This window comes from Myotis yumanensis, unplaced genomic scaffold (assembly GCF_028538775.1).
Source record: "Myotis yumanensis isolate MYYU_CA2020_CCGP unplaced genomic scaffold, mMyoYum1.0.hap1 SCAF_13, whole genome shotgun sequence".
NCBI lineage: Eukaryota > Metazoa > Chordata > Mammalia > Chiroptera > Vespertilionidae > Myotis > Myotis yumanensis.
In genome coordinates, this window is record NW_027223764.1 from 58,646,400 (window position 1) to 58,672,599 (window position 26,200).

Consider the following 26,200-nt stretch of genomic DNA (forward strand, 5'->3'; position numbering starts at 1 on the left):
CAATCCCCAGTAAGGGACATGTAGGAAGCAGCCCATTGATGTTTCTCTCTCATCAATGTTTCTAACTCTGTTCCTCTCACTTCCTCGTTGAAATCAGTAAAAACAAAAAATAATGGGCACATGTCAAAGAGCTCAGGAGCCAGTGTGATGAACTCCCAATAGCCAAGTCTGGGTCAATTTGAACATCAAAGCCAATAACGACCTAGCAACTCTATATGACCCATGAATAGAATAAAAACTCATGAGTCCCATGCTGGTGAAATGCCCTCAGAAACACACAAACATCCTGTCCACCCCTCACTGGCCTTTACTCCAGAGAATGTCAGTATCACAAAAGTCAAGAGCTGGACAACTGGTTCAGATTGAAGGGGAGTAAGGAGATATGACAACTAAATGCAAGATCCTAGCCAGACTGTGGGACTGGAAAATGTGCGCTCATGGCTTTTATGAAAACACCTGGCAAAACTTGAGTAGGTCGGCAGATTATGGTATTGCAGGTAGTGTCATGGTATCGACGTTAACTTTCCTGCTTTTGATAATTGGTTGTATAATAGAATATCCCTGAAGTACTTAGGGACAGAGGCATGAGCTCTGCAATGTACTCCAAGTAGTTGAGAAAAAAGCATGTGACCACAAACTCCAGGAGCCTTTGTACTTCCTGTACATACACATACAAAATGAGCAGTTGTCGCAAAAATGTAAGTTTATGAATCTGGGTGAAGGGTAAATGGCATTTTTTAAACCACTTTCCAACTTTTCTGGAAGTTTGAAATTATCTCAAAATAGTTAAAATAAAATTTGATTGTTTAAAAAATACACACACCTCAGTAGATGGGTGAACAGCAGGTAGGATATAACATAAGAGGGACATGCTAGGAAATTTGGAAGAAACATCCGGGAGACCTAGTATTTGTCTAATGGTAGTTCCAGAAGGAGGAAAGTAAGAGGGAGGACATAAACAACGGAAGGAAAGTTTCCAGATCCAAGAAAAGGTGAAAAAGAACCTAATTAGTACTAGCAGAATGGAAATATGTAGACATGCAAGTTTAAATTTCAAAAAGGAAAATTCTGCTTCGTGAATGAGAAACTAAGTTACACCCCAAGCACTGCACTGAACACATCCATTCTCACTGGCCATGCGGTGCTGGGAGATCGTGGGGCAGTGCCCTCAGCGTTGGATTCTAGCTCCAGCCAAAACACTAGCCCCGGAGGACCGCATCAAATGATAAAAACTGCTTTTTAAGTGTTTGAAGTGCCTCCCACAAGTGTACCACAGCCTTTCAATTCTTTCTATAATGTTTCAGTGTAGTGAACAGAGAAAAGGGAACAGATTGCTTCAACTGATTCAAAATTGGTTTTATAAAATGGCTTCCCCCTAAAAAAAAAAAAAAAAAAACTAGTTTGAAAATATCAGCATTTTATATTGACTTTTAAAAAAAATGTATCTTTATTGATTTCAGAGAGGAAGGGAGAGGGATAGAAACACCAATGATGAGAATCACTGTATCAGCTGCCTCCTGCACGCCCCCCACTGGGGATTGAGCCTGCAACCCAAGCATGTGCCCTTGACCGAGATCGAACCCAGGACCCTTCCGTCTGCAGGCTTTATTTACTGAGCCAAACCAACTAGGGCTTGACTTTGAAATATTGCTAACATTTCAGGTTCCCTGCATGCAGTTTAGGATCTGGGTGGTGAGGTGGCTGTAGGGAGCCCTGGGGCATCTGGTAGCCCTGAACGTCCCTTCAAGGGTGCATGGGACACTCAATCAGAGTGACTGGACAAAGATCAGGAAGAGAAGGTTCAAAGGAGGGGTAGGTAGGTCACACATATTCCATCGAAACTTGAGAATGACAGTTCCTACCTGAAAGGATTCACCTTTCTGCCCTGCTCTCTGCTTCCACTGAAATACTGTGCACAGCCCTGTCTGTGCACTTGAATAAGTTTCCTCGCCCTGACTCCCAGCCTCAGGGCAACCTGCCCGTTTCTGCTCACACCCTGAGCTCCCGGGATTGAAGTCCTCATGATCAGAACAGTGCCCATGCCACTGGGCGGTCTCTAGGCTGTGCTCCCAGAGCCACCAGAGTCCACACCTCTCCCAGTGCCAGGAGGCAGTCACAGGACCTGGGACCAGCCATGCTCAGCTGGAGGGAAGCAGCCGATGGCCCTCTCCAGGGCCAGCAGGAGCGTCAATGAGAAATCCTCCAGGCACAATCTTTTAAAAGTTCTTATCTACTAGGCCCATTTTTAGAAAGGTAACCTAAGAAAATATACAAAGATTCCTGTTTAATGATGTTCAATGCATTGGTTGGTTATATTTTTTAAAACAATGGAAAGTAACCCAAATATTGAATGGGGAATTAAAAAAAATATTCAATCTATTTGATGGAATATTGCATGGTCATTTTTTAAAAAAAAGTTATGCTTTCAATGGCTACATAGTGACACACTATGATCTTAATATTGGAGAAAAGTATGCAGCAGAAAAACATTGGAAACATTCAAATGTAAATAGTGGTAACATCTGGCAATAGAATTTTGAATGATTTTATTTGCTTTTTTATTCTTTCCTATGTTTTCCAAAATTTCTGCAATAAGTACATATTCTTATAACTAGAAAAAATATTTTTAAAAGAAAAACCACCTTTATTGTAATAGGTTTATGGCCCTTCTCTCTACACGAAGGACGGAGGGTCTGGTTGTCTGGGCACTTACCTGCCCCTGCTCCCACCCGCTTTCTGGTCGCTGAAGTGCACACCTCAGGGACATGTGTATGTTCACTAACTTACTTTTTATGAAAGCTCACCAGACATGCATTCTGATATACAATACAATCTGAGCAGAGCATCACAAAACACATCACTGAAGTATACTAAAATAAGGTTATTTACTTAAAAATGATACACTGGACGTAATCTCTATATAGAACACAGCAATTAATGGTAAACTTAATAAGGCGCCTTTTAAAGCAGATGCTGACAAAATAAATGTAGTGTGTTACATACCAAAGATGAATCTATATTTTTGGTGTTTTACAATTGTGTAATAAAACTGCTTAACTCTTGTTTCAATGTCTATATACAACTTCCCTAATTAAGCTATAATGGTATTTTCATTTTATACAATATATACTGCATTTTAATTTTTAAACGGACAGGGACAACAGTCACTACAAGGGCTTAAATAATTCTACTGAAAGCATAGTACAGAGCACAATCTACAATCACACCCCAGTCAATCCTTTGCAAAAGCAGTGTTTACAGACTCTCCCTCTGGGACAATCTCACAGTGGCCGCACCAATGCTGCCAGACTTACTCTGTTTCTATGAGCGTTGGTTGTCTGCAATTTTCACTGTGATTCTCTTAACAGCTCTGAGGCAAGAACTGGTATTTTAACATCTGACCTAAGCAAATAATAAATATCACCACTTTTAAACAGTACAAGAGCTGCAACAATGCTTTTAAAAAAATGCATATTTCTGCTGTTGAAATTATTTTAGATACTTAGAAACATTTCAAAACAACATGTATGAAGTGAAATATGACTTGAATTTATAAAATATTCCCTGGAATAAATTATTCAATATAAAAGTTGAATTTGTGCTAACTTAGAGATGCATAATTCTTTAAAAATTGTATTGCATTTTTGTTTTAAACATAAGCAAAAAATCTGGGGTAAAGGGTGCTATTTTTTTTTTTTAGTAAATAATTTGGCACATTCTAGGAAAATAATTTTCAAAAATAAGTCACTTTCTAAGTTTAGAAATAAATCTGGACATTGAAAAGGCAACATGAATTGTTGATTGAAATATTTTTTTGTGAAACTATTTCCAGAAAATTAGATTCCAATTTTATATTTCAGAAACTTGTTCAACAAAAAAGCACAGAGAAAGCTTAGAATAAAGACATTGAAATCTATCCTAATGTGCCTTTAATTCCAGAGATGTTTACAGTTATCTCTAGATAACTGAAGATTAACTTCTGTTATATTCTGGTACCTTTGGAGTTTTGTTTTTATTTTAATTATTTAAAAGGATGACAGACAGGAGCCACATGTTTTTAAAATGCTCAACTGTGAGACCAAATAATGGTTTCTAGGGTTTTTCAAATTATTAACTATGGTACTATATCATACTTCCTTCCTCTTTAAATATTTCACTTACTGGATGAACTTAGAAATTTAAGAGTAAAAGTAAGAAGGAAAGAAGTTTCATGGAACATTTTTTAACTTTAAAATTTCAAATAAGTCATCATCTGCTTTTTAAAAAACATGTTATACTAGAAACAAGTCTCTAACATTAATTCTTGCTATCACTTTTAATAATCAATTTAATTAAAAAAATTAATTATGATGGGCTTGTACTTACACACTATCTGTAATGTTTTGCATCCACATACTATTTTAACATTTCTAAGAATAGTGCTTGCCTTTTCTTATGTATCTTCTTTACTATTAAGATGACAAATGATTTTGAAGATTTATAGTTTGTCAAATAAAAATAAATCAAGGTTAACCTTAGTTTAAGTAGATCCAAGCTAGTAAGTATTCTTAAATGCGTGGAAATTTAGATAAAAATATCTATGAATCTCACTGTTAAGAGATGGGAAACATTCTGAAGGAGCAAGTTATTTGGTACTACCTACCAACATGTAAACTCACCTTGATGAACATTTCAAAATTAAATTATCTTAGATGAAAATTATTAAATTCAGTCAAAACTATTAAAGCAAATTTTAAGTTTGTGAAATTTGATGTCAGTATATTAAAGTTTCACTCTTCAGGGCCAGTCAAATTTTTGGTAATGAATGGAATCATGCTCTGCTGTCCCCCCTCTAAAGTGTTTTGACCATGTTGTAATATAATCACATTTATTTTATGCTCTATTCAAAGAAAACTATCTTACTTTCTGCGCCTAGGAGTTGTTTTATCAGACTAAGGCATTGATATGTCAAACGCATTACAGAAGTACAAAACGTGTAAGTGAATCCATCGCACACGCAGCGTTTCTGGAGGAGCAGCTACACGGTACAGACGTCGCCACTGACCAGTGAACTCCGTGCCGGATTCTTCACTGTCTTCACAAGTTACAGAACAGAAATCATAAAACCAGAAATCTCAAATGATTCAAATGTCTAAAACAGCTGTTAATGAACTTGTATCATCTCTGAAATAGAAATTTCTAATGAGAGGGCCCTTTCACAATGGAAAAGTCGAGAGGATATTATCTTAATGAAAGTCTGTGCCTGAAATGAACAAACTCTTGGGTTTAATATACTATTTTGAGTGTATTAGTTCTAAAATTCATATGTGGTTCTACTTTATAACATTTTCTTCTGATTCTTTTATTTTTTCCCTTAAGGATGAGGTGTGAGGTACACGTGAGCTGGTTTCTACAACAGTATAGATGCATGTACATATAAAAAATATGGTTGTAAAAGGAGCATGTATTTTGCAAATAAAGCGTATTACACACAAAATATAAATAACTTCCCTTTTAAACATTACTAGAATAAAGAATACAGAACCTGGTTATAGGCACTTAGCATCGCTATCAAACGCAGTCATCAGTAACTCACTTCAACAAGAAGTGTTTTCTCACAAGACCATGGCGTTGGAAGGTCCAACTTTGGACAGGATGCTTTCTATGGCAAAATAGTAATTACCAAAAACAGGAAAGATGGTGGTAGGAGAAAAACAGTCGAAATTTTCAGGCACTTTAAGCTTTTTTGGCCTTTACATCAACTTTTATGTTAAAAATAAAGTTGGTGGAGAAGCTAGCTCACTTTCAAGGTAAATGGCTTTTATGTGATTGGCGAATCTTGGTCAGATCATGCATTTTTAAAGCACAAAACCAACAGCCTCTAATATCTTCCTTGGTGGTCATAAGTCATATTTTCTTGTAATTCGATGGCAGCAGAGAAATCCTGGCAAGCATGTGTGTGTACACACACCATTATCAATGCCTGACAAACTACTTCTCATAAACTACGCAGCATCCTAAACAGATGATAATCCATAGGCTGTTTACAAAGGTCGAGTACAAATCAATGCGCTTCCTCAGGCAGGAAGCAAGGACACATTCCTCCGATTCTGCTGAATTCACTGATCTTCTTAGGCTTTCACAGAAAGCACCCTTGTACGAGCAGGTCATTCAGCACCCAGAGTTTGACTGGAGACTCACCCATCAGGACTGAAGTCTCGATGTAGTTCATAAAAACCCGATTTAAAAAGGCATCAGAAACCACACTTAGAGTAAAGCTGTCCGTAGGTAAAGAGTGAAGTTCTGGAGTCCCCAGCTCATACTCTGCAGAGCATGGAAGGTGCCCAGGGCAGCCTGTGAGGGTAAGGGGAGGTCAGAGCCTGCAAACCGCGCAAGCTCCTTATCCCACTCTACTCCCACCGCGCCCTGGAGAAATCGGTCGAGCGCAGTCTGGAGTTTCTCCTCAGGATTGCTTCACTGTCAAATCTTTACATCTTGGGATTCAACCATCTTTGCCAGCGTCTTCTTGATCCGCAGAGCCGTGAGTCTGGAGGCCGGGTTGTGGGCCCAGCATTCTGACATCAGCTTCAGCACTGCTCGAAGACACTGACAAGCAAACAGAATGCAGGGAGCAGGTGAACATGTTTGGCCACACTCATCATCCCTCCCTCAGGGGACTGGGTTCCACGTACCTCATCACTGTTCCATCTATTAGACACAATTGGCCGCAAACGTTTGACACACACAACCTCACGCATATCTTCATACGATGGGTCACTGGGCACCATGTTGTAATATGGCAGTTGGTACTCCTCTACTATTCCTGCAGAGAGGAAACAGCGGGCACAACAATGGTGGCCGGACAAAATATACGAATCTACTCAGCGCCTCGTACTAAACTATGGAGCTAAAACTGACTCCTACATAAGGAAGAAAAACAGAGTGGGTCATTCACTTTTAATAGTAAATGTATGTTGTTCTTTTTTTTTATGTCTAACTAGAGAGGCCCGGTGCACGACAATTTGTGCACTCAGAGGGGGTCCCTCAGCCCAGCCTGCACCCTTTCACAATCCAGGACCCCTCGGGTAGGGTCCCTAGGCCTGGCCTGAGATTAGGGCCTATCAAGGCTTTCCTTCCCCCGGCTGCAGGCAGCTGGCCCCACCCCCATCGCTGCCACTGCTTGCCATCTGTGCAGCGCTATCCCCCCTCCCCACCCCGGCCACCAGTGGCCTCTCTCTGCAAGCAGCAGGCGTGGGGTGTGATGGCTGGCTGGCCTGGGCCTCCCCAATCACCCCTAACCACTGGTCTGCCTGCCTGATCACCCCCAACCACTCTGCCTGCCTGCCTGATCGCCCCTAACTGCTTGCTTGGGGGTGGGGTCAGCCCGGCGAGGGGCCGTGGTGGTTCTGGTCTCTGGTTGTTTTGGTTGTTATGTTTATGGTGGCTGGCCTTTTATTATATAGGATTATTTCCCCTATGCCTACCAGGACCCCCATCATAGCTACGGACATAACAATATTAAAAAAAAAAAAAAAAAAAAAAAAAGCAAGGGGAACACTCACTTACCTAATGTTAACCTAATTATTTGTTTCTCTACATTGTTCCTACTAATAATAAGTGCAGCAGAAAGACAGCCTGATATGTAGCAAAGAGAAAACCCAGTAGGCCTTAGACAGCCATCCTGGGAAAGGCTGGCCTGCAGGGCTGTCGTGCTGGTGTCTGGGAACTTGCAGGCAGGCAGCTCCCTAAGTGTTGAGAGCGGTGCATGGGGCCTGGACTATTTGTGCAGACAGCAGGGTTGGTGCTGAGCACCTGTTCTCGCTCTGCGTATGGAATTTTGGAACATGCTAGGCAGAGGGCGCCTACCTGACCAGCTGCCAATAAAACTGCTGAGAACTAAGTCTCTAACTACTTCGCAGGTAGCAGCATTTCTCACATCACATGCTGGAGGAATTCAGTGCATCCTGTGTGGCTTCCCTGGGAGAGGCCTTTGGAGGCTGCTGTCTGATTTCCTCTGAACTTTGCCCCTGGCACCTTTTCTCTTTGCTGATTTTTCTCTATATCCTTTCACTAGACTAGATGTTAGCTGTGAGGACAACTATGTGGGTCCTTCCAGTGACATTACAGACCATGGGAGTGGTCCAGGGGATCCCTGACATCTCAACTATATAACAGGAGCGGTTACTTTCTGAATGAGGAGGATGCAAACCTAACGGGAAACACCCCCACCACTCCTACCCCCTGTGATGCAGCGCCGAGCCATCTCCCAGATGATCAGACCGAAGCTGTAGATGTCTGCCATGATGTAGGGCTGGAAGTGGTTCTTGTTGAGGCTCTCGTCCAGCACTTCCGGGGCCATGTACCGCCGGGTGCCCACTCTGGCGTTCAAGGGCACATCCACTTCATTTGTGTCGCTGAGACAGGAGGCAGATGATATCCAGATTGATGGTTAAGAACAAAATACTTTTTCTTCCATTTTTGTTGTATTTTATAAAAGTCAGACTCTCCCCCTCTCCCTAAATAAATAATAAAAATCTATCTATCTTTCTAAAACTCCACATTCTTTTATCAGAAACTATTGAGGCCAAATATATTTTTAAATTTAACATCTTTCAGAGTTTATAAAAGTAATATACCCTGTAAATATATGATACCAATTCTAGACCTTCCCCAGCAGAGTCTAGAGCAGGACTCTTCACAAGCTTACTACCACGTGTGCACTGAAAGCTAAGCATGAAGTTGCTATCAAGCTGGATAAAGACAAGATACCTTGCATGAGTACAGGTAGTTTTGTCACCAAACAAGTGTGGTGTCTCTCAAAGAAAAAGGTCAATACCGAACGTAAGCTAACATGGTGGGTAATTGTGTCCCAGAGCAGGCGGAGGTGAAGGGAAACTGAGAAGAGTTATTTGCCTGTCCATTCTCCTGTGACACAGGGTTACATTTCCTTTCTTATAGGTCCAGCCAATGCGGGCGGGTGCAGCCGTGCCTACATAGTCACACTGATGTAATAAGTGACGCTCACTGGGTTTTCAATTTGTGAGGTAAATTTTAGAGCTGGAAGACATGAATGCTTTCTGTTTAGGTCCCCAGTTCTGGAAACTACTACGAAGCAGAGATTAACCTCTATAGTGCCAGGGAGCGCGATTGAGTTTTTTGAGATACCAGCTGTCTCTCGACCGAATTTTTGCATTGAGTTGACAGAGTAATTTGAGTTAACAAGCTCCTTAACGAGCTCCTTAAGGAGCTCGGTCTAGGAACGAATTAAGTCAAGGCCCCACTGTAGCAAGTTGTGATGAGAAACGGCATGTCTACTCCAGGTGGGGGAGTGTAAACTGATGCAGGCTCTCTGAAGGGATAACGTGCAATATGCCTCAATTTAATACACACATGCCCTTCGTCTAGCCCTTCTAAGGAACCCATCATGACGAAGTACTTGTATAAATGTGCAAGGATTAATATATATCGATAAAATACAATGTTCATTAAAGTATTTTTAAATAGAGACAAACCATAGGCAACTTTAATGCCTGTGAGTCGGGTCATGAAATAAGTTAGGTTTGGAAAAATGGCAGCAACACTATGAAAAAGAATGAAGTAGATCTACATAAACTAAAATAGAAGAACGTCTAAGACAATAAAAAACAGGAAATAAAAAATTATGTAGAGTAGAATGTAATTTTGTAAACAAAACCAACCAGGACAAAACCCCAATCATATAGTTATGTGAGCACAAACACATCCTTGGAATTCCACTGTCCTAAATACCAACATGCAAATACTTCTAGAGATTAATAGAATTCCAAAGAGTAGGCAAAGACCACTTACCTATTGAACTTAACTGCAAGGCCCAGGTCAGCAATACAACAACTTCCATTTTTCTTAATGAGAATGTTTTTGCTCTTTAGGTCTCGATGAGCAATTGCGGGCTTCCCTTGGGTGCCGTAAATCTCCGTGTGCAGGTGGCACAGACCACAGGCAGCTGAGTACGCCAGCTTGAGCAGGGCCCTGGTGTCCAGCGTCGTACACTTCAGGAAGTCATAGAGAGATCCGTGCTCATGGTAATCGGTGATCAGATACAGCTGCGTCCAGGAGCCGGTGCCTTTAATGTCTGCGGCTATAAAACCTGGTCGTGGGTGAGTTTCAAGGTTAGTTATCAGAGGTGGCATGGAGAGTAATGAAGGCTCCCAGGGTCATGATACATATAACTCTACACTTCTGCAATACATTTACAATAATATTAATGATCATCCTGAAAATGATAATAGTATGACTAAGAAAATCACATATCGTATAATAACCTGGGGGCGTTATCATCTACATGACTCTCTGAACATGAAAAACCTATAAAGAAGACACATGGAAAGGACTCTCAATTTCAAATTGAAAAGTGGACACACTAAAATTAAGTTAAAAATGTTCAACGAGCCAATTCCACATGCCCATCAATGCCTCCTCACACCCGCCAGCTCTCTGACGAGCAGGTCCATAATGCTGGCCCCTTTCCTGTCCTCTCTCCCTTCAGAAAAAGGTCGGCAAAAGTGCTGAGTAGTGCCCTGCCCCCAAACTCATGTCCACCTGGTGCCTGTAAATTCGACCTTATTTGAGATGTAATCAAATCCAAATGAGGTCATACTAGGTTAGGGTGGTAAATCAATGACTAGTGTCCTTGTGAGAGTGAAATGTGGACACAGACATACAGGAAGCAGGAGTGCCGTCTCCCAGCCGAGAGTATGGACCGCTGGTGTCACCAGACATAGAAAGAAGCAAGGAAGGGTCGTTTCTTCAGAGCCTTCAGGAAGCATGGCCCTGCCAACACCTGGATTTAAACCTTAGGCCTCCAAAGCTAAGAGGGAAGGAGTGCCTGTTGTTTTAAGCCGCCATTTGTGGTAATTTGTTATGATGACCTCAGGAAACTACTGTAAGTGCCTACTATACTCTTGGCAATATACTATGCACTGTCTACACGAAGGGAAATGATATAGTAGCTGGAAAGAAAGGCCGGGAAAGCTAAAAACACCTGAATGACTCTGCTGTTGTGTAAATGGGGTTGTGGGGTGGGGAGGGAGAAGCCTACTAAGCTACATCATATGGTGGTGGTGGTGGCTTAGCTTACAAAAGGCATATATAGTTACCCTAGAAAATTGCTTAAATTTAGCTATAAAACACTTGGTTTTTGTTAGATATGAGTTAGTCCAATAAGCTGGCATTACTTTGAAATTCTTTGTTGTTTCCTCAGCAGCGTAGTAAATATAGTGGCTAGTTAGCATTTAGAACTCTCAGAGCCTGCACCCCACTAACCCCGTCAGAATATGGAATTGGCTGAAAGAATGTGTACCCACCGAGTATGTTTTCATGGCGCATCAGCACTGTCTGGTAGATCTCCGTCTCACGAAACCAGCTAGCTTCTTCAGTGGTAAAGAACACTTTGACTGCCACCTTCTCACCACGCCATTTACCCATCCACACTTCTCCATATCGACCTTTACCAACTTGCCGAACCATCTGAATCTGTTTGGCAATAGTTCGCTGAACCTTCATTAAAAAAAATGTTTTGAGTTCTTGATGAAAAGAACCTATTAAGACTGAGAAAGTGGTCTGATAGTTCCTCCCATCAAAAAAGATGGTATATAATCAACTCCAGTATTAAACATTAAAATGTATTTAAAAGAAGATGACACAATAAGCAATATATTCTGATATCACAAACTGTTTACAAAAAAGTTCAAATTAATTGCCTTCCCTGTGCACATAAGCCTCTGGGTGATCTCCTTCAGACTCTGCGCTGGCCGCATGACTGGCCCTGGGAAACAGAACTAGAGAAATGATGCCCTGCGGGCAGCCCTGAATTTCCTGCGGTTCTAGGAGCTCTGGAGCATGAGCAGTGCTGTGCTGACACGGCACGCGCACACACCACACCGCCTCACTCTAGCTGAGCGTGGCCAGGAGAAAAGTGCCAGCAGACCCACTGGATCGGGAGAAAGAAGACATGTTTGCTGCTTCAAGCCGTTACTCTTTGGGGTGGTTTATTATGCAGTGAAATCTAAATGACAGTTAAAAGTCTTCAGCTCAGTCTCTCAGATGGACATAGTCTGATTCATCATTCCCTGTATTCACATCATCCTCACCCCTTCCATTTCAACTGTTACTTTTATTTATTTTTCCCTTTAACTGCTATCATTCTTTTTTTTCTTACTGAATTTATGGGGGTGACATTGGTTAATAAAATTATACAGGTTTCAGGTGCACAATTCTACAATACATCATCTGTATATTGTATTTTGTGTTCACCACCCCAAGTAAAGTTTCCTTCCACCACCATTTACCCCCCTTTACCCTTTTCTACCCCCGCTTTCTCTCTGGTAATCACCATACTGTTGTCCGTGTCCATGACTCTCTTTTTTTCTTTACTTAATCCCTTCACCCTTCTCACCCAGCCTCCAACCCCCTCCCCTCTGAGACTGCCAGTCTGTTCTCTGTATCCCTGAGTCTGTCTCCACTGTCAGTTTATCCATTTCAACTTTTAGAATTACTCAACCTCATTCCCGTCTCAGAGCTTTGTGCACGTGCAGCTTCCTTCACTGGTAAGTGCTGCTCTTTTGTTTAACATCTACATAGCACACATACACTTCTCAGTTGCCGCACTCATCACAATTATAGTTTCTTATTGTTTATCTTATATATCTGTTTGAGTTCCATCCCACCCTGCTCACAGGACATAGGTAGTTTCTGAGAACACACTAAGTGCTTTCATTAATATCTTTTAAAAAATATATATATTTTATTGATTTTTTACAGAGAGGAAGGGAGAAGGATAGAGAGTTAGAAACATCAATGAGAGAGAAACATCGATCAGCTGCCTCCTGCACACCCTCTACTGGGTATATGCCTGCAACCAAGGTACATGCCCTTGACCGGAATCAAACCTGGGACCCTTCAGTCCGCAGGCCGACGACTATCCACTAAGCCAAACTGGTTAGGGCTCATTAATATTTCTTGAAAGTAGTATGTTAATTGCTACCATTCGTGGTCACTCTAAGTTAAACAGAACACTAAGGTCCAGTGTAGACTGTACTTAAAAATGGACCAAATTTTGTGAATACCTGAACTAACTTACTCTATGTATCATTTTATTACAGATCCTTTTGTAATTTTTTCAGAAGTCAGGATTACTGACGTATAACATACACAACAAAATTCACTCTTTTTGAGAACTGCGCTTTACAAATGCATAGAGTCATGTAACCACCAACACCACAATTAAGAGAACATATCCTTCTTTTCTCTTTAAAGTCAATCTCCCTTTCCCTCCCGCCCCCGGCATTGCTGATTTGCTTCCCATCTCCACAGCCCTGCCTTTCTGAAAACTGCACAATGGAAACCTGCAGCGTGTATGCCTCTGTGCCTCCATCATCCCCAGAACACGCTGCTCTCGAACCCATTTATGCTGCCGCCTGGGCCAGTGGCTTGTTCCTTCTCACTGATGAGGCAGTCTCCTCTGAATGTATCACCACTTACTATTCACTTACCAACTGATGAACTTTTGGGCTGTTTAAAATGTCTATCTACTATGAACAAAGCTGCTATAAACATTCACATTCAGGTCTGGGCGTGTCTATATAGCTCTTTGGCAAATATTTAGCAGAAGGACTGCTTCACTAGTGTAGAAAGTGAGTGCTTAAGTTTTCAGTCAACTGTCAAACTCCCAAAGTGGTTGCACCATTTTGCATTTTTTTTTTTTTTTAGAAATAAAAGGTACACAGTTATGGTTTATTATTCCAGTGTGCTGGCCACACTGTACACAAAACAGTTCTCTTCAAACATAACCATTTATAATAATAAAAGCGTAATATGCTAATTAGACCAGACATCCTTCTGGACAAAGCCAGGGCTGCCAGGGAAGCCCGGGGCCCGGGTGCCAGAGGGAAGCTGGTGCCGGCAGCCGTGGGAAGGAAGGCCTATTCTTTCACGAATTTCGTGCACCAGGCCTCTAATTATACATAAGAAAACATTGTCCTTATAGTAGAATGAGCTGAAGATGCAACCAGGCCCCGCTATGTGAAGGCTGTGGATATCTTTTTTGTGTGTGTGTGACAATTTCTTTTTTATTGCTTTATTTTTTTGTATTTTTTGGTGTGTATGGTTTTTTTTTAATTTCAAGAAAAATGATTTTTTTTTTTTTTTTTAGGTTCTGAGATATACTTTTATTTTATTTTTTTTTTTATCTTTATTGTTCAGATTATTACATTTGTTCCTCTTTTTTCCCCCCATAACTCCCCTCCTTCCAGCTCCCACCCCACCCTCCACCCTCACTCCCCACCCACTGAGTTCATCCATAGGTGCATGATTTTTGTCCAGTCTCTTCCCGAATCTCCCATTCCCCTTTCCCCCCCAAGAATAGTCAGTCCATTCCCTTTCTATGTCCCTGATTCATTATAGTCACCAGTTCATTCTGTACATCAGGTTATTTATTCACTTGATTCTTAGATTCATTTGTTGATAGATGCATATTTGTTGTTCATAATTTGTATCTTTACCTTTTTCTTCTTCTTCCCAAGAAAAATGATTTTAAATATGATAATGTTACATGCAATAAACACCAATTATTCAAGAAAAATGATATTTTTAAAAATATATATATATATTTATTAATTTCAGAGAGGAAGGAAGAGGGAAAGAAAGAAACATCAATGATGAGAGAGAATCATTGATTAACGATTGAATCCGCAACCTGGGCATGTGCCCTTGACCGGAATCAAACCTGGAATCCTTTAGTCCACAGAGCGATGCTCAATCCACTGAGCCAAACTGGCTAGGGCAAGAAAAATGATCTTACATATAATATTACATACAATAAACATTAATATTTCAGTAAAAGAATTTTAAATATAATAATATTACCAAAACTGTACTAACATAGTATGATATCACAAACGTAGGAAATATTAAAAGTCTGCAAATAACAGGATTACTTCTATTATATTCTAGAATATGTTTTTCCCCTCTAGCTCTATTTTTGTTTATTAGTTTATGTTGTTCATTATATTCCACAAATGAGTGAGATCATATGATATTTATCTTTCTCCGACTGGCTTATTTCGTGTAGCATGATGCTTTAAAGTCTATTTTGTCGGATATGAGTATTGTTACTCCAGCTTTTTTTTCTTTTCCATTTGCATGTAAAATTTTTTTCCATCTCTTCACTTTCATCCTGTGTGTCCTGTGTTTTGAGGTGGGTCTCTTGTAGATAGCATATAGTTGGTCATGTTTTTGTATCCATTCAGCTACCCTACAACTTTTGATTAGAGCATTTAATCCATTTACATTTAGGGTTATTATTGAGAGGTACTTATTTATATCCATTTTAGTTCTGTATGGCTAGGTTTCTCTCTGTTTCTTCTTCTTGACAATCCCTTTAGCATTTCTTATAATGCTGGCTTGAGGGTGATGAATTCCTATAGCCTTTTTTTTTTTTTCTTTTTGTCTGAGAAGCTCTTTATTTGACCGTCTATTTTGAATGATAGCCTTGCTGGATATAGTAATCTTGGTCTCAGATCCTTGCTTTCCATTATCTTGAGTACTTCATGCCATTCCCTTCTGGCCTGTAGAGTTTCTGATGGGAAATCAGGTGTCAGCCTTATAGGAACTCCTTTGTAGGTAACAGTTTGCTTTTCTCTTGCTGCCTTTAAGATTCTCTGTCTTTAATTTTTGGCATTTTAATTATGATGTGTCTGGGCGTGGGTCTGTTTGGGTTCCTCTTGTTTGGGGTTCTCTGTGGTGGGTCTGTTTGGGTTCCTCTTGGGGTTCTCTGTGCCTCCTGAACTTGTGTGACTTTTTCCTTTACCAGGTTAGGGAAGTTTTCTACCATTATTTCATCAAACACCTTCTCTATTCCTTTCTCCCTTTTCTGGCACACCTACTATTCTAATATTGTTATGTTTCACATTGTCCCACAGCTCCCTTAAGCTGTCTGCCTGTTTATTAATTTTTTTTCTTTTGGTTCTCTAATTGAGTGATATTTTCAACTATGTCTTCTAATTCACTGATTTGATCCTCAGCTTCCCCTAATCTGCTGTATATTCCTTCCAATGTGTTTATTTGTGTTATGTCATTCTTTATCTCAGACTGTTCTTTTTTCATAGTTACTACATCTTTTTCATACTGTTGAGCATTTTTAACATCATTACTCTGAACTCTGTTTCAGATAAATTTCTTATCTCTGCTTCATTTATCTCTTCTTCTAGAGCAGCAATTCTCAATCTGTGGGTCGTGACCCCTTTGGTGGTCGAACGACCCTTTCACAGGGGTCACCTAAGACCATCCTGCATATCAGATATTTACATTATGATTCATAACAGTAGCAACATTGCAGTTATGAAGTAGCAACGAAAATAATTTTATGGTTGGGTCACAACATGAGGAACTGTATTTAAAGGGACAGAAGGTTGAGAACCACTGTTCTAGAGAATTCACTAGTTCTTTCATTTGGGGATTGTTTCTTTGTTTCCTCATTTTGGTTGTCTGTTTGGGTTTGTGATTATGTATTAGGTAGATCCTCTACATCTCTCAATCTCTAGTGCAGGAGAGTATTAAAGGCTGTTTCTGACTAATTGGATCAGGCAAAGACTCAAAGCTTCCAGAGACAGCCTCTGTCTACAGACTAATAGGATTCCGACTTGAATTGCCCCAGGCAATCGTCCTCAGGTGTGGCAACAGTTTTTTTTCAACAGGGTGGGGCAGTTGTTTCTGCCTGCCTGGAGACGAATTGTTATTTTTAATCTCTTCAAGTGGCCTCAGGGCAAGGTGTTTTCCAACAGGGTGGGTCAACTGTCTTCCCCCGAGGCAAGGCAGATGTCTCTGTGGGAAAGATGTCCTCTGCTGCATGAAGGAATGACTCAGCACAGGAAACTTGGGGTGTCTGCATTCTGAGCTCTATCCCCCGAGTCCCCAGGCCTGGGTTCTGCTCTCACAGCTCCAGTCCACTTCACCCTGCCTCTGCCAGAGCACAAGGTGGGTGGCTTCACAGGGAATTTTTGTGCATTGGCCCTTTAAAAGGGTTCCTGAACTTTCACCTGCCACTCCCTGGCAGACAGCACCCCACTGCTTTTCACAGATAGATGTCACTTGGGTACCCTATTCAGTTCTGGTGTTCTCTGCTGGGGAGCCTAGCTTGGGGGTTAGATCCCAGAGTTCTCAGTGGCAACTCCCCACAACTGAGATAACTCTCCGGGACTTCAGTTGCCGACTGTGGGTGCCCAGCCAGCCCTTTCTCGCCTCTGCCCCTTCTACCAGTCTCTATGTGTCTCCACCTTCGGTCCTTGGGTATCAGGGTTCTTTCCTGCGAGTTTTCCATTAATTATTCAGGAAGCCTTTCCATATTTCAGTTGTAATTCCAGCTTGTTCCTGGGAGAATGTCTGCGTAGCATCCTCCTATTCTGTTGCCATTTTTTAAAAAATTAAATCTTTTATTGTTCAGATTATTACAGTTGTTCCTCTTTCCCCCCCCACAGCTCCCCTCCACCCGGTTCCCACCCCACCGTCCTCATCAATAGGTGTACGATTTTTGTCCAGTCTCTTCCTGCACCCCCCACACCACTTTCCGCCCCCGCCCTGAGAATAGTCAGTCCACTCCCTTTCTATGCCCCTGATTCTATTATATTCACCAGTCTATTCTGTTCATCAGATTATTTATTCACTTGATTTTTAGATTCACTTGTTGATAGATGTGTATTTGTTGTTCATAATTTGTATCTTTACCTTTTTCTTCTTCTTCCTCTTCTTAAAGGATACCTTTCAGCATTTCATATAATACTGGTTTGGTGGTGATGAACTCCTTTAGCTTTTTCTTATCTGTGAAGCGCTTTCTCTGACTTTCAATTCTGAATGATAGCTTTGCTGGGTAAAGTAATCTAGGTTGTAGGTTCTTGCTATTCATCACTTTGAATATTTCTTGCCACTCCCTTCTGGCCTGCAAAGTTTCTGTTGAGAAATCAGCTGACAGTCATATGGGTACTCCCTTGTAGATAACTGACTTTCTTTCTCTTGCTACTTTTAAGATTCTCTCTGTCTTTTGCTCTTGGCATTTTAATTATGATGTGACTTGGTGTGGTCCTCTTTGGATTCCTTTTGTTTGGGGTTCTCTGCACTTCCTGGACTTGTAAGTCTATTTCTTTCACCAGGTAGGGGAAGTTTTCTGTCATTGTTTCTTCAAATAGGTTTTCAATATCTTGCTCTCTCTGTCTTCTGGCACCCCCATAATTCGGATGTTGGTACGCTTGAAGTTGTCCCAGAGGCTCCTTACACTATCTTCATATTTTGGATTCTTTTTTCTTTTTGTTTTTCTGGTTGGGTGATTTTTGCTTCTTCGTATTTCAAATCTTTGACTTGATTCTTGGGATCCTCTAGTCTGCTGTTGGATCTCTGTATAATATTCTTTATTTCAGTCAGTGTATGCTTAATTTCTAGTTGGTCCTTGTTCATATCCTTGAGGATCTCACTAGATTTCTTGAGGGTCTCACTAAATTTATAGGCAATTTCTAGAAAATTCTTGAAAAACCTTATAAGTTTGGTTTTGAACTCTATATCCAGTAGTTTGCTTTCCTCCATTTCTGTCATTTGTGACCTATTTCTTTGTCTCCGCATTTTTTATGCTTCCCTGTGTTGATAAAGTGGCTTTCTGTGCTAGGTGTCCTATAGGGCCCAGTGGCTCAGCCTCCTCAATTACCTGAGGTGGACACTCTTGGTGCACCCCTTTGTGGGCTCTGTGCACAGTCTTGTTGTAGTTGAGCCTTGATTGTTGTAGGTATCACTGGGAGGAATTGACCTCCAGGCCAACTGGTTGTGAGAATCAGCTGTGTCTACAGTGGGAGAACTTCTGTGCTGGAGACACCCTTCTGGGGCAAGACTTGCTTCAAAGGGGCTTTGGTGCTCACTGAGTCTGCCCCCTGAGTGTTTCCCTTATGGATCTGAGGAGTTGTAATCTGGATGGTCCCACTCTGACCACTGGCTCTTGGATCTCTAAGGAGGTGCTAATTTAGCCTCTGCCTGAGGCTACCCAGCAGGAACTACAGAGAGAGCTGCAGATTCCTCTTCTTTGTTTGGGATTTGGAGGTGCCCAGATGAGGCCCAGCTGTGAAGCAATGCAAGCTGCTGTGGGGCCTTGGGCCTTCTTTTGGAAGTTCTGGGTCTCTCTGACCCAGCTGCAGTTTGTTAGGTAATTTTCAGATTGCAAAGGGCCAGGCCTTTCATATGTAAAAGCCTCTGCGCACAGCTTGGGTGGGGCGGGGTCTCAGGGAATCAACAGGGCGGAGCAAACAGCTATGGCTGATCCTCAGGCCTGCCCTAAGAGGCCCCGCGTCTCAGTGTCCCCCAGTAATCGCTGCAAGCACCTCTGAGAGAAAGCTACCCTCGAGTTCTGACTGATGCCAGACAGTCTAGTTTCTCCCGTATGAGTCTGGGTCCCCAGAGACTCGCCCGGACCTGGAGTTGAGACTCCCTCCGGATTGAAAAAGACAACCGTGTCCTCAGTTGCCACCCCTTTCTGCGTGCAACTCCGTACCTCTGCACTTTACTTCCGCACCTCCTCTGAGTCTCAGTGTGCTTTTCTCTTTCCTTCTAGTTGTACAATTTCCACTCAGCCAGCCTTTCTGTGGTTCTGGATGATGTCTGTTTTGTCTTTTATTTGTATTTTTGAAGTGGTTGTGCGAGGCAGCAATTTCCGGTGTTTACCTATGCCACCATCTTGGTTTTTGTTCTGTTGCCATTTTTAATCCCTGTGGATATTTCTATTTTGCATTTTAATCAGCAATGTGAGACTGCCAGTTGACATCCACAGTCTTGGCCATATTTGTGGATGTGCAGTAGCATCTTGTTGTGCTAGTTTGCATTTCCCCAATGATGCTATCCTTTCATATGCTTATTTGCCATTCTCATATCTTTTCTGGAGAAGTGTCTATTCAACTCTTTTGTCCATTAAAAAAAATGAAATTGTTTGTCTTATTACTGAGTTGTAAAAGTGCTTTATATATTCTGCAACACAAATTTGTGATTTGTTTTTTAATTTTCTTAACAGTGTCTTCTAAATAAGACAAGTCTTACATTTTGAGAAAGCCCAATTTATCATCTTAAAAACTGCTTCATGCCTTTTGATTTCCTAAGAAATCTGTGCTCAACTCCAGGGTCACAATGATTTTCTGAAACATTTTCTTGTAAAGGTTTTATACTTCAACTTTTGCATTTAGGTCTATGATCCATTTCAAGGTAATTTTGTGTATGGAGTAAGGTAAAGATTGAGATTCACTTTACAGCAAACAGATGCCAAATTTTTCCTGTACCATGTTGCACAGACGGTCTTTCTCCCACTGAATTACTCTGGCACCCAAATCAGTTGGTTACATATGTGCATGTCCACTTCCGGGCTCTCCATGCCATTCACCAACACTCCCCACTCCTTATCTTTACGCAGCACCATGGTGGTTACATGGCTTTACACTAAGTCCAGAAATCAGGCCGTGAATCCTGTTTGTTCTTCTTTGTCAAAGTTGTTTTGGCTCTTTTGGTCCTTTATATTTCCATATTAAATGTCAGAGTCAGCTCATCAATTTTAGGAAAACTGACATCTTAATACTGACTCACAGACAGGATATACATCTTCACTTATTTAGGGCTGTGTTGATTTGTTTTGGCAATGTTTTCTAATTTTCAATGTACAGGTCTTATATAATTTTGGTAAGCTTTTTTTTTTTTTTTTTTAAATATATTTTATTGATTTTTTACAGAGAGGAAGGGAGAGAGAGATAGAGAGTTAGAAACATCGATGAGAGAGAAACATTGATCAGCTGCCTCCTGCACATCTCCTAATGGGGATGTGCCCACAACCCAGGTACATGCCCTTGACCGGAATCGAACCTGGGACCTTTTAGTCTGCAGGCCGACGCTCTATCCACTGAGCCAAACCGGTTTCGGCAATTTTGGTAAGCTTTTTGCAAAATATTTAACTTTTTTAATGCTACTTCTAGTGATACAGCTCTTATAATTTTAATTCCTAACTGTTTTTTTTGCCAGTGTACATGAATTCAGCAATTTTTGTAGAATGATCTTGTATTCTGATGGACTCACTTATTGGTTGTCTTAGCTTTATGGTATCATCCTTGAGGTTTTTTACACAATCATGTTGTCTGTATATAAAGACCATTTTACTTTACCTTTCCAATTCAATTACAGAAATTATTTAGTTCAGTTAAGTGAGAGGTAAATATATTTAAACAAGCGTAATTAAACAAATATCTACCTGAATATCTGGTGTTTATCTTAAGGGTCCTCTCGATCCCTAACCTTGAGTATTTCCTTACATATAACCCTCTTATAATTACTCATATATGGTATTGCATTGTGGGAAGTGTCTTCTCTGTGAAGGTCTGTGGGAGAAACTTACTTTTGAGTTCAGAATTGGAATAGTCGAGGAGTCACACACCTGATTCGCCTTCAGAATGGCTGTTAAAGCAAAGCTTGCAAGCTAACTCCAGCACTTATGTACCACTCCATGACCACACTTCCTTTCCTCACCTTACTTGCCTATTTTCCTTGTTTCATATTTCTTATTTTTGACTAATTTCATCTCGCATTACTGCAGCCATCTTTCTAACTAAGAAGGAAAATACATGTGTAGTCATGCTCCCAAGCCTGTCGTGACCAGGCACCAATCGTAACCATGCCCATCATCCTGTCACCCTGTTGTGACCACTCCCATCACCCTGCTGTGAGCATGCCCCATTATTCAGTGAGGACTCTGCTTCCACAGATGCCCGTCTTACCAGCAAAGGCAGCCCGGAGCCGCTGCCAGAGCTCTGCGACTGGTCAATGAGGTCTTTCAGGGATTCTCCCGCGGGGATAAACGCTTCATCCTGCTCCAAGTCACGATTGTAACGACGTCTGCTTGAGATGCTCTTGCAATAATGTCTTTTCAAAAAGCAGAAAATAATCTACATTAAAATCCTAAAACTATAAAATTTAAAGGTTGTCAACAGCATTATCCTTCCTTCAGACAGGATCATATCAAAATTAGCTTTAGCCCAGGATAACATGCCTCTCCCAACAGAACCTCCAGAAGTGGCTCTGCCATTCTAACCTGAGTGCTGCTCGGACAAGTGGGAAAGCCAAATAAAAAGAATAGCATGTCGATGTGACTCTACAAAGTTTTAAATTACAGATATATATATGTCTACAAAGTTCAGAAAGGATATATAGCAAATTTTAATTAAGGCGAATTGTTATTTTTAATCTCTTTAAATGGCCTCAGGGCAAGGTGTTTTCCAATAGGGTGGGTCAACTGTCTTCCCCCCCAGGCAAGGCAGATATCTCTGTGGGAAAGATGTCCTCTGCTGCATGAAGGAATGACTCAGCACAGGAAACTTGGGGTGTCTGCCTTCTGGGGATGTAGGAATATAAACTTTCTACTTTACACAAGTATTTTCATTTGAATTTGTAAGTATACTAGTTCATTTATGTATCAAAATGAACAATAAATATATTTTCATTTTTTTAAAAAGGAAAAAGAAGTGTATGGAAAAGAAATCAAACAAGTCCTCTTCATTCACTCTGATATTTTTGAAGGCTTCTCTTTTTAAAATTTCAAATTATGAAATATTTCAAACATATAGGAAGGTAGAGATTTGACACTGTGTATACCACTTACATTTAATAAATATTAAATACTATAATTATTTTAGATATATTGAAAAGAAATAAACATTAGGAATATCTGAAGCTCCAACCATTTCTCTGGTAACTCCACTGCCCTCCTGTACTCCTAACAAGTTCTATCCTAGAAGTGATCGTATCTTTCCAATAATGTAGTTATACTTTTACCATAACTGTATGTATTCATAAACAATATTGTTTCTCTGGATACAAATTTACATACATGGCATGTTGTAGTAATAATTTACACCTTGCTTTTGAGTGAAAAAACAAAACAACCTTCATGTTTTACATATTTATTCATGTTGATACTTATTAAAAAAACAGCTCATTTTTTTGAAGCCGTGTGTCAGGCATTATTCTGTGACTCACTTCATCTTTACAAAACTCCTAAGAGGTAGGCACTACATTCCCATTTTACAATGAGCGACCAGTGGCCCCCAGGCTCATCTGCCGAGTGGCACAGCTGGCCAAGAGGAGAAGCTAGGATCTAAACCCAGAGGCCAAATCAGAAATGCACGGTCTTAGTCATTACTATTCTGACAGGGAAATAATTTAAAGGGCACTTAGTAATCCGCTTATGAATTTGCTACAACTTACTCTGCTGCCATATTTTAGTTATTTCCAAAAGTTTGTTAATATAAACAGGGCTGTAAAAACCATTCCTGGGCCTGTCTCTTGTGCAGATGCATAACATTTCTTGAAGGGACACATACCATACTTTCAGTTTTACCGACACCCACCAAATTGCTTTCCTTTGTACTTCCATCAAGCGTGCCATCTCCCAAAGCCCACCACCCACGTTCCACCCTAAACCGGAACTGCTTTCGCCAACCTGAGGGCTATAAAACAAACAGTATCTTGTTTTTGTTTGATTATGAGGGAGGCTGGAATTCTGTTTTTCACTGAACTGCCTATTCATGGTTTATGCACATTATTCAATCGGGGTGATTTATCTGTTTTTTTTTCTGATTAATTCATAGTTCTTTACATAATCTGGATACTAAATCTTTGATAATTATGTGTTATAACAATTTTCTCTCGGTTGACATTGTCATATCATTCCATTTATGGTGTTTTATGTCAGTTTTTAATTTTAATGCTGTCAAATTAAATTCATCAAACTTTCCTCTTTTTTGATATATGCTTTTGTGTCCTATTTAAGACAACCTTCCCAACCCCTAATGTCATAAATACATTTTCAAGGTTTAAAAATTGAGATTCTCTCACTAGTCCTTTAATCCATTTGGAACTTACAGTACAGAACAAAAATCTGAGAATAAATCAAATTAAATTATTTACCATATGAACATATTTAACCATTTTTATAATTTTATATTTATAACTTAATGTGGGTAACTGACTCAAATGGTTTAAAATTCAAAAGGCACAAAAGGGTGCACAGTGAGAAAGCTTCCTCCCACCATCCCTAGGCCCCCGGCTTCATTTCCGAGAAGGACCTAGAACTAGAACTAGTTCCAGTGTCTTAGATGACCTTCTGGAGACATGATACTCAAACAAAAACACACACATTGGGGCTCATGCCCCTTTCTCTTTTTCCTTCCAGAAATGGTAGTATACCACATCCTGCTTTCTCACTTAGCTTTCTCTCTGAGGGGTCATTCCATAGCAATGCATAAATGGCCTCTGTTTTCTTTAATGGCTAAACAGTATTTCATCATATGGCTGTTAACCATTCCCTTACTGGTAACATTTAGATTGTTTATAGCTTATCTTGTCCCTCAGCTGTTTGAATTAGAGGAGCTAACAATCTTGGGGTTTAATTGCCAGGTGCGTCTCATAAGCAAAGACTCCACACATAGCTGAAATGAGAAACATTTCCGGCATATCTGCAGTACAAGTTAGAACTGAATTTGGAATTTTGATGGAATGCTCTACTGACTTGAAGGCTACACCAGTTATTATCTCTCCACCACTGTATGAAAGTGCCCATTTCCGCACACTCTCATCCACACCCTTGTTGTAAAACTTTTAGAACATTGTTCTTAATTTTATCAAAGTTCTTTCTGTATTTGTCTATTTTTAAGTTATATATAGCAGGTCCTCAAATAACGTTTCATTGTAGCATTGATGAGATGCCACAGGAACTTAACTCTTTTTTATATCAATTAGTCTTTGGTAAAGCTGATTTAATTATACTTTGTTTCACGTACAAGTCACAGAACCTATGGACATTACGTGAGGACTCACTGCAGTTCTCTGTGGCTTAGTAACCAAACAACAGTTCCTACCCATCTCATCTCAATCTTTCCCATCCATTCTGCACTTCTGGAAATCAAACATTTTCAACTTTTCTAAGCTGATTTGCTCCACATTTACCTCATTATCTATCTTTCTATCTATATAATAGAGGAATATGCAAATTAGCCTGGACACCGTAATGTCATGACCAGAGAGCAGGGACCTGAGGCTGCATGGCGCCTGGCCGGGGCGAGGGACCTCAGGCCACGCCCCCCGCCCGGCGGGGCTTGATGGGGAACCTCAGGCCATGCCCCTCACCCGACAGGGCTTGACGGGGGACCATAGGCCGAGTCCCCCATCCCAGCACCAGGCCGGGAGACCTCAGGCTGTGCCCCCCGCCCAGGCTCCAGGCTGGGAGACCTCAGGCTGCGCCCCCCGCCCCAGCGCTGGGCCGGGAGACCTCAGGCTGCGCCCCACGCCCCAGCGCCGGGCCGGGGGACCTCAGGCTGCGCCCCACGCCCCAGTGCTGGGCCAGGAGACCTCAGGCTGCGCCCCTCGCCCCAGCACCGGGCCGGGAGACCTCAGGCTGTGCCCCCCGCCCCAGCGCCGGGCCGGGGGACCTCAGGCTGCGCCCCCCGCCCCAGCGCCGGGCCGGGGGACCTCAGGCTGTGCCCCCCGCCCCAGTGCTGGGCCGGGAGACCTCAGGCTGCGCCCCTCACCCCAGCGCTGGGCCGGGAGACCTCAGGCTGCGCCCCACGCCCCAGTGCTGGGCCGGGAGACCTCAGGCTGCGCCCCATGCCCCAGTGCTGGGCCGGGAGACCTCAGGCTGCGCCCCACGCCCCAGCACCGGGCCGGGAGACCTCAGGTTGTGCCCCCCACCTGGTGCTGGGTTGAGGAACCTCAGGCTGCGCCCCCTGCCCAGCGGGGCTTGACAGGGGACCTGAGGCTGTGCCTCCCACCCGGTGCTGGGTTGAGGGACCTGAGGCTGTGCCCCCCACCTGGCACTGGGCTGGGGGACCTGAGACTGCGCTCCCTGCCTGGAGTGGCTTGACTGGGGTGGGGCCAGCCAGGTCTGGGTCTCCTGTGTTTTCGAAGCTCATGCAGGTGGTGGGCGGGGACTTGACTCTAGGTCCTGTGGTGAGCTCCAGACTCTAACAGGAGGGAGATTTTCATATACATTTTATTAATTTTCTTTTATCTCTGACACTTCTATTATAGAGAAAGGGCAAATAGAAATATTAAGATATTTCCTCTAATTAATTCCCTTTTAATGTGCACGAATTTCGTGCACCAGGCCACTAGTTTCTAAATAACATGCTTA

General features: G+C 41.6%; 1 protein-coding gene across 6 annotated transcripts in view; it reads right to left on the minus strand.

Moving 5' to 3' along the window:
• Positions 1-5,423: 5,423 nt before the first annotated feature.
• Positions 5,424-26,200, minus strand: part of BMPR1A (bone morphogenetic protein receptor type 1A) — a 188,147-nt gene continuing 167,370 nt past the window's right edge. For all 6 annotated transcript variants that reach the window (XM_070433202.1, XM_070433207.1, XM_070433206.1 and 3 more), the window contains 6 exons: positions 21,792-21,936; positions 11,322-11,514; positions 9,808-10,105; positions 8,218-8,393; positions 6,672-6,802; positions 5,424-6,585 (listed from right to left, as the gene is read on the minus strand). In XM_070433202.1, the coding sequence (XP_070289303.1) occupies positions 6,460-6,585; positions 6,672-6,802; positions 8,218-8,393; positions 9,808-10,105; positions 11,322-11,514; positions 21,792-21,936 (1,069 nt within the window). In that variant the 3' untranslated portion in view covers positions 5,424-6,459. The remainder of the gene's footprint in view (positions 6,586-6,671; positions 6,803-8,217; positions 8,394-9,807; positions 10,106-11,321; positions 11,515-21,791; positions 21,937-26,200) is intronic.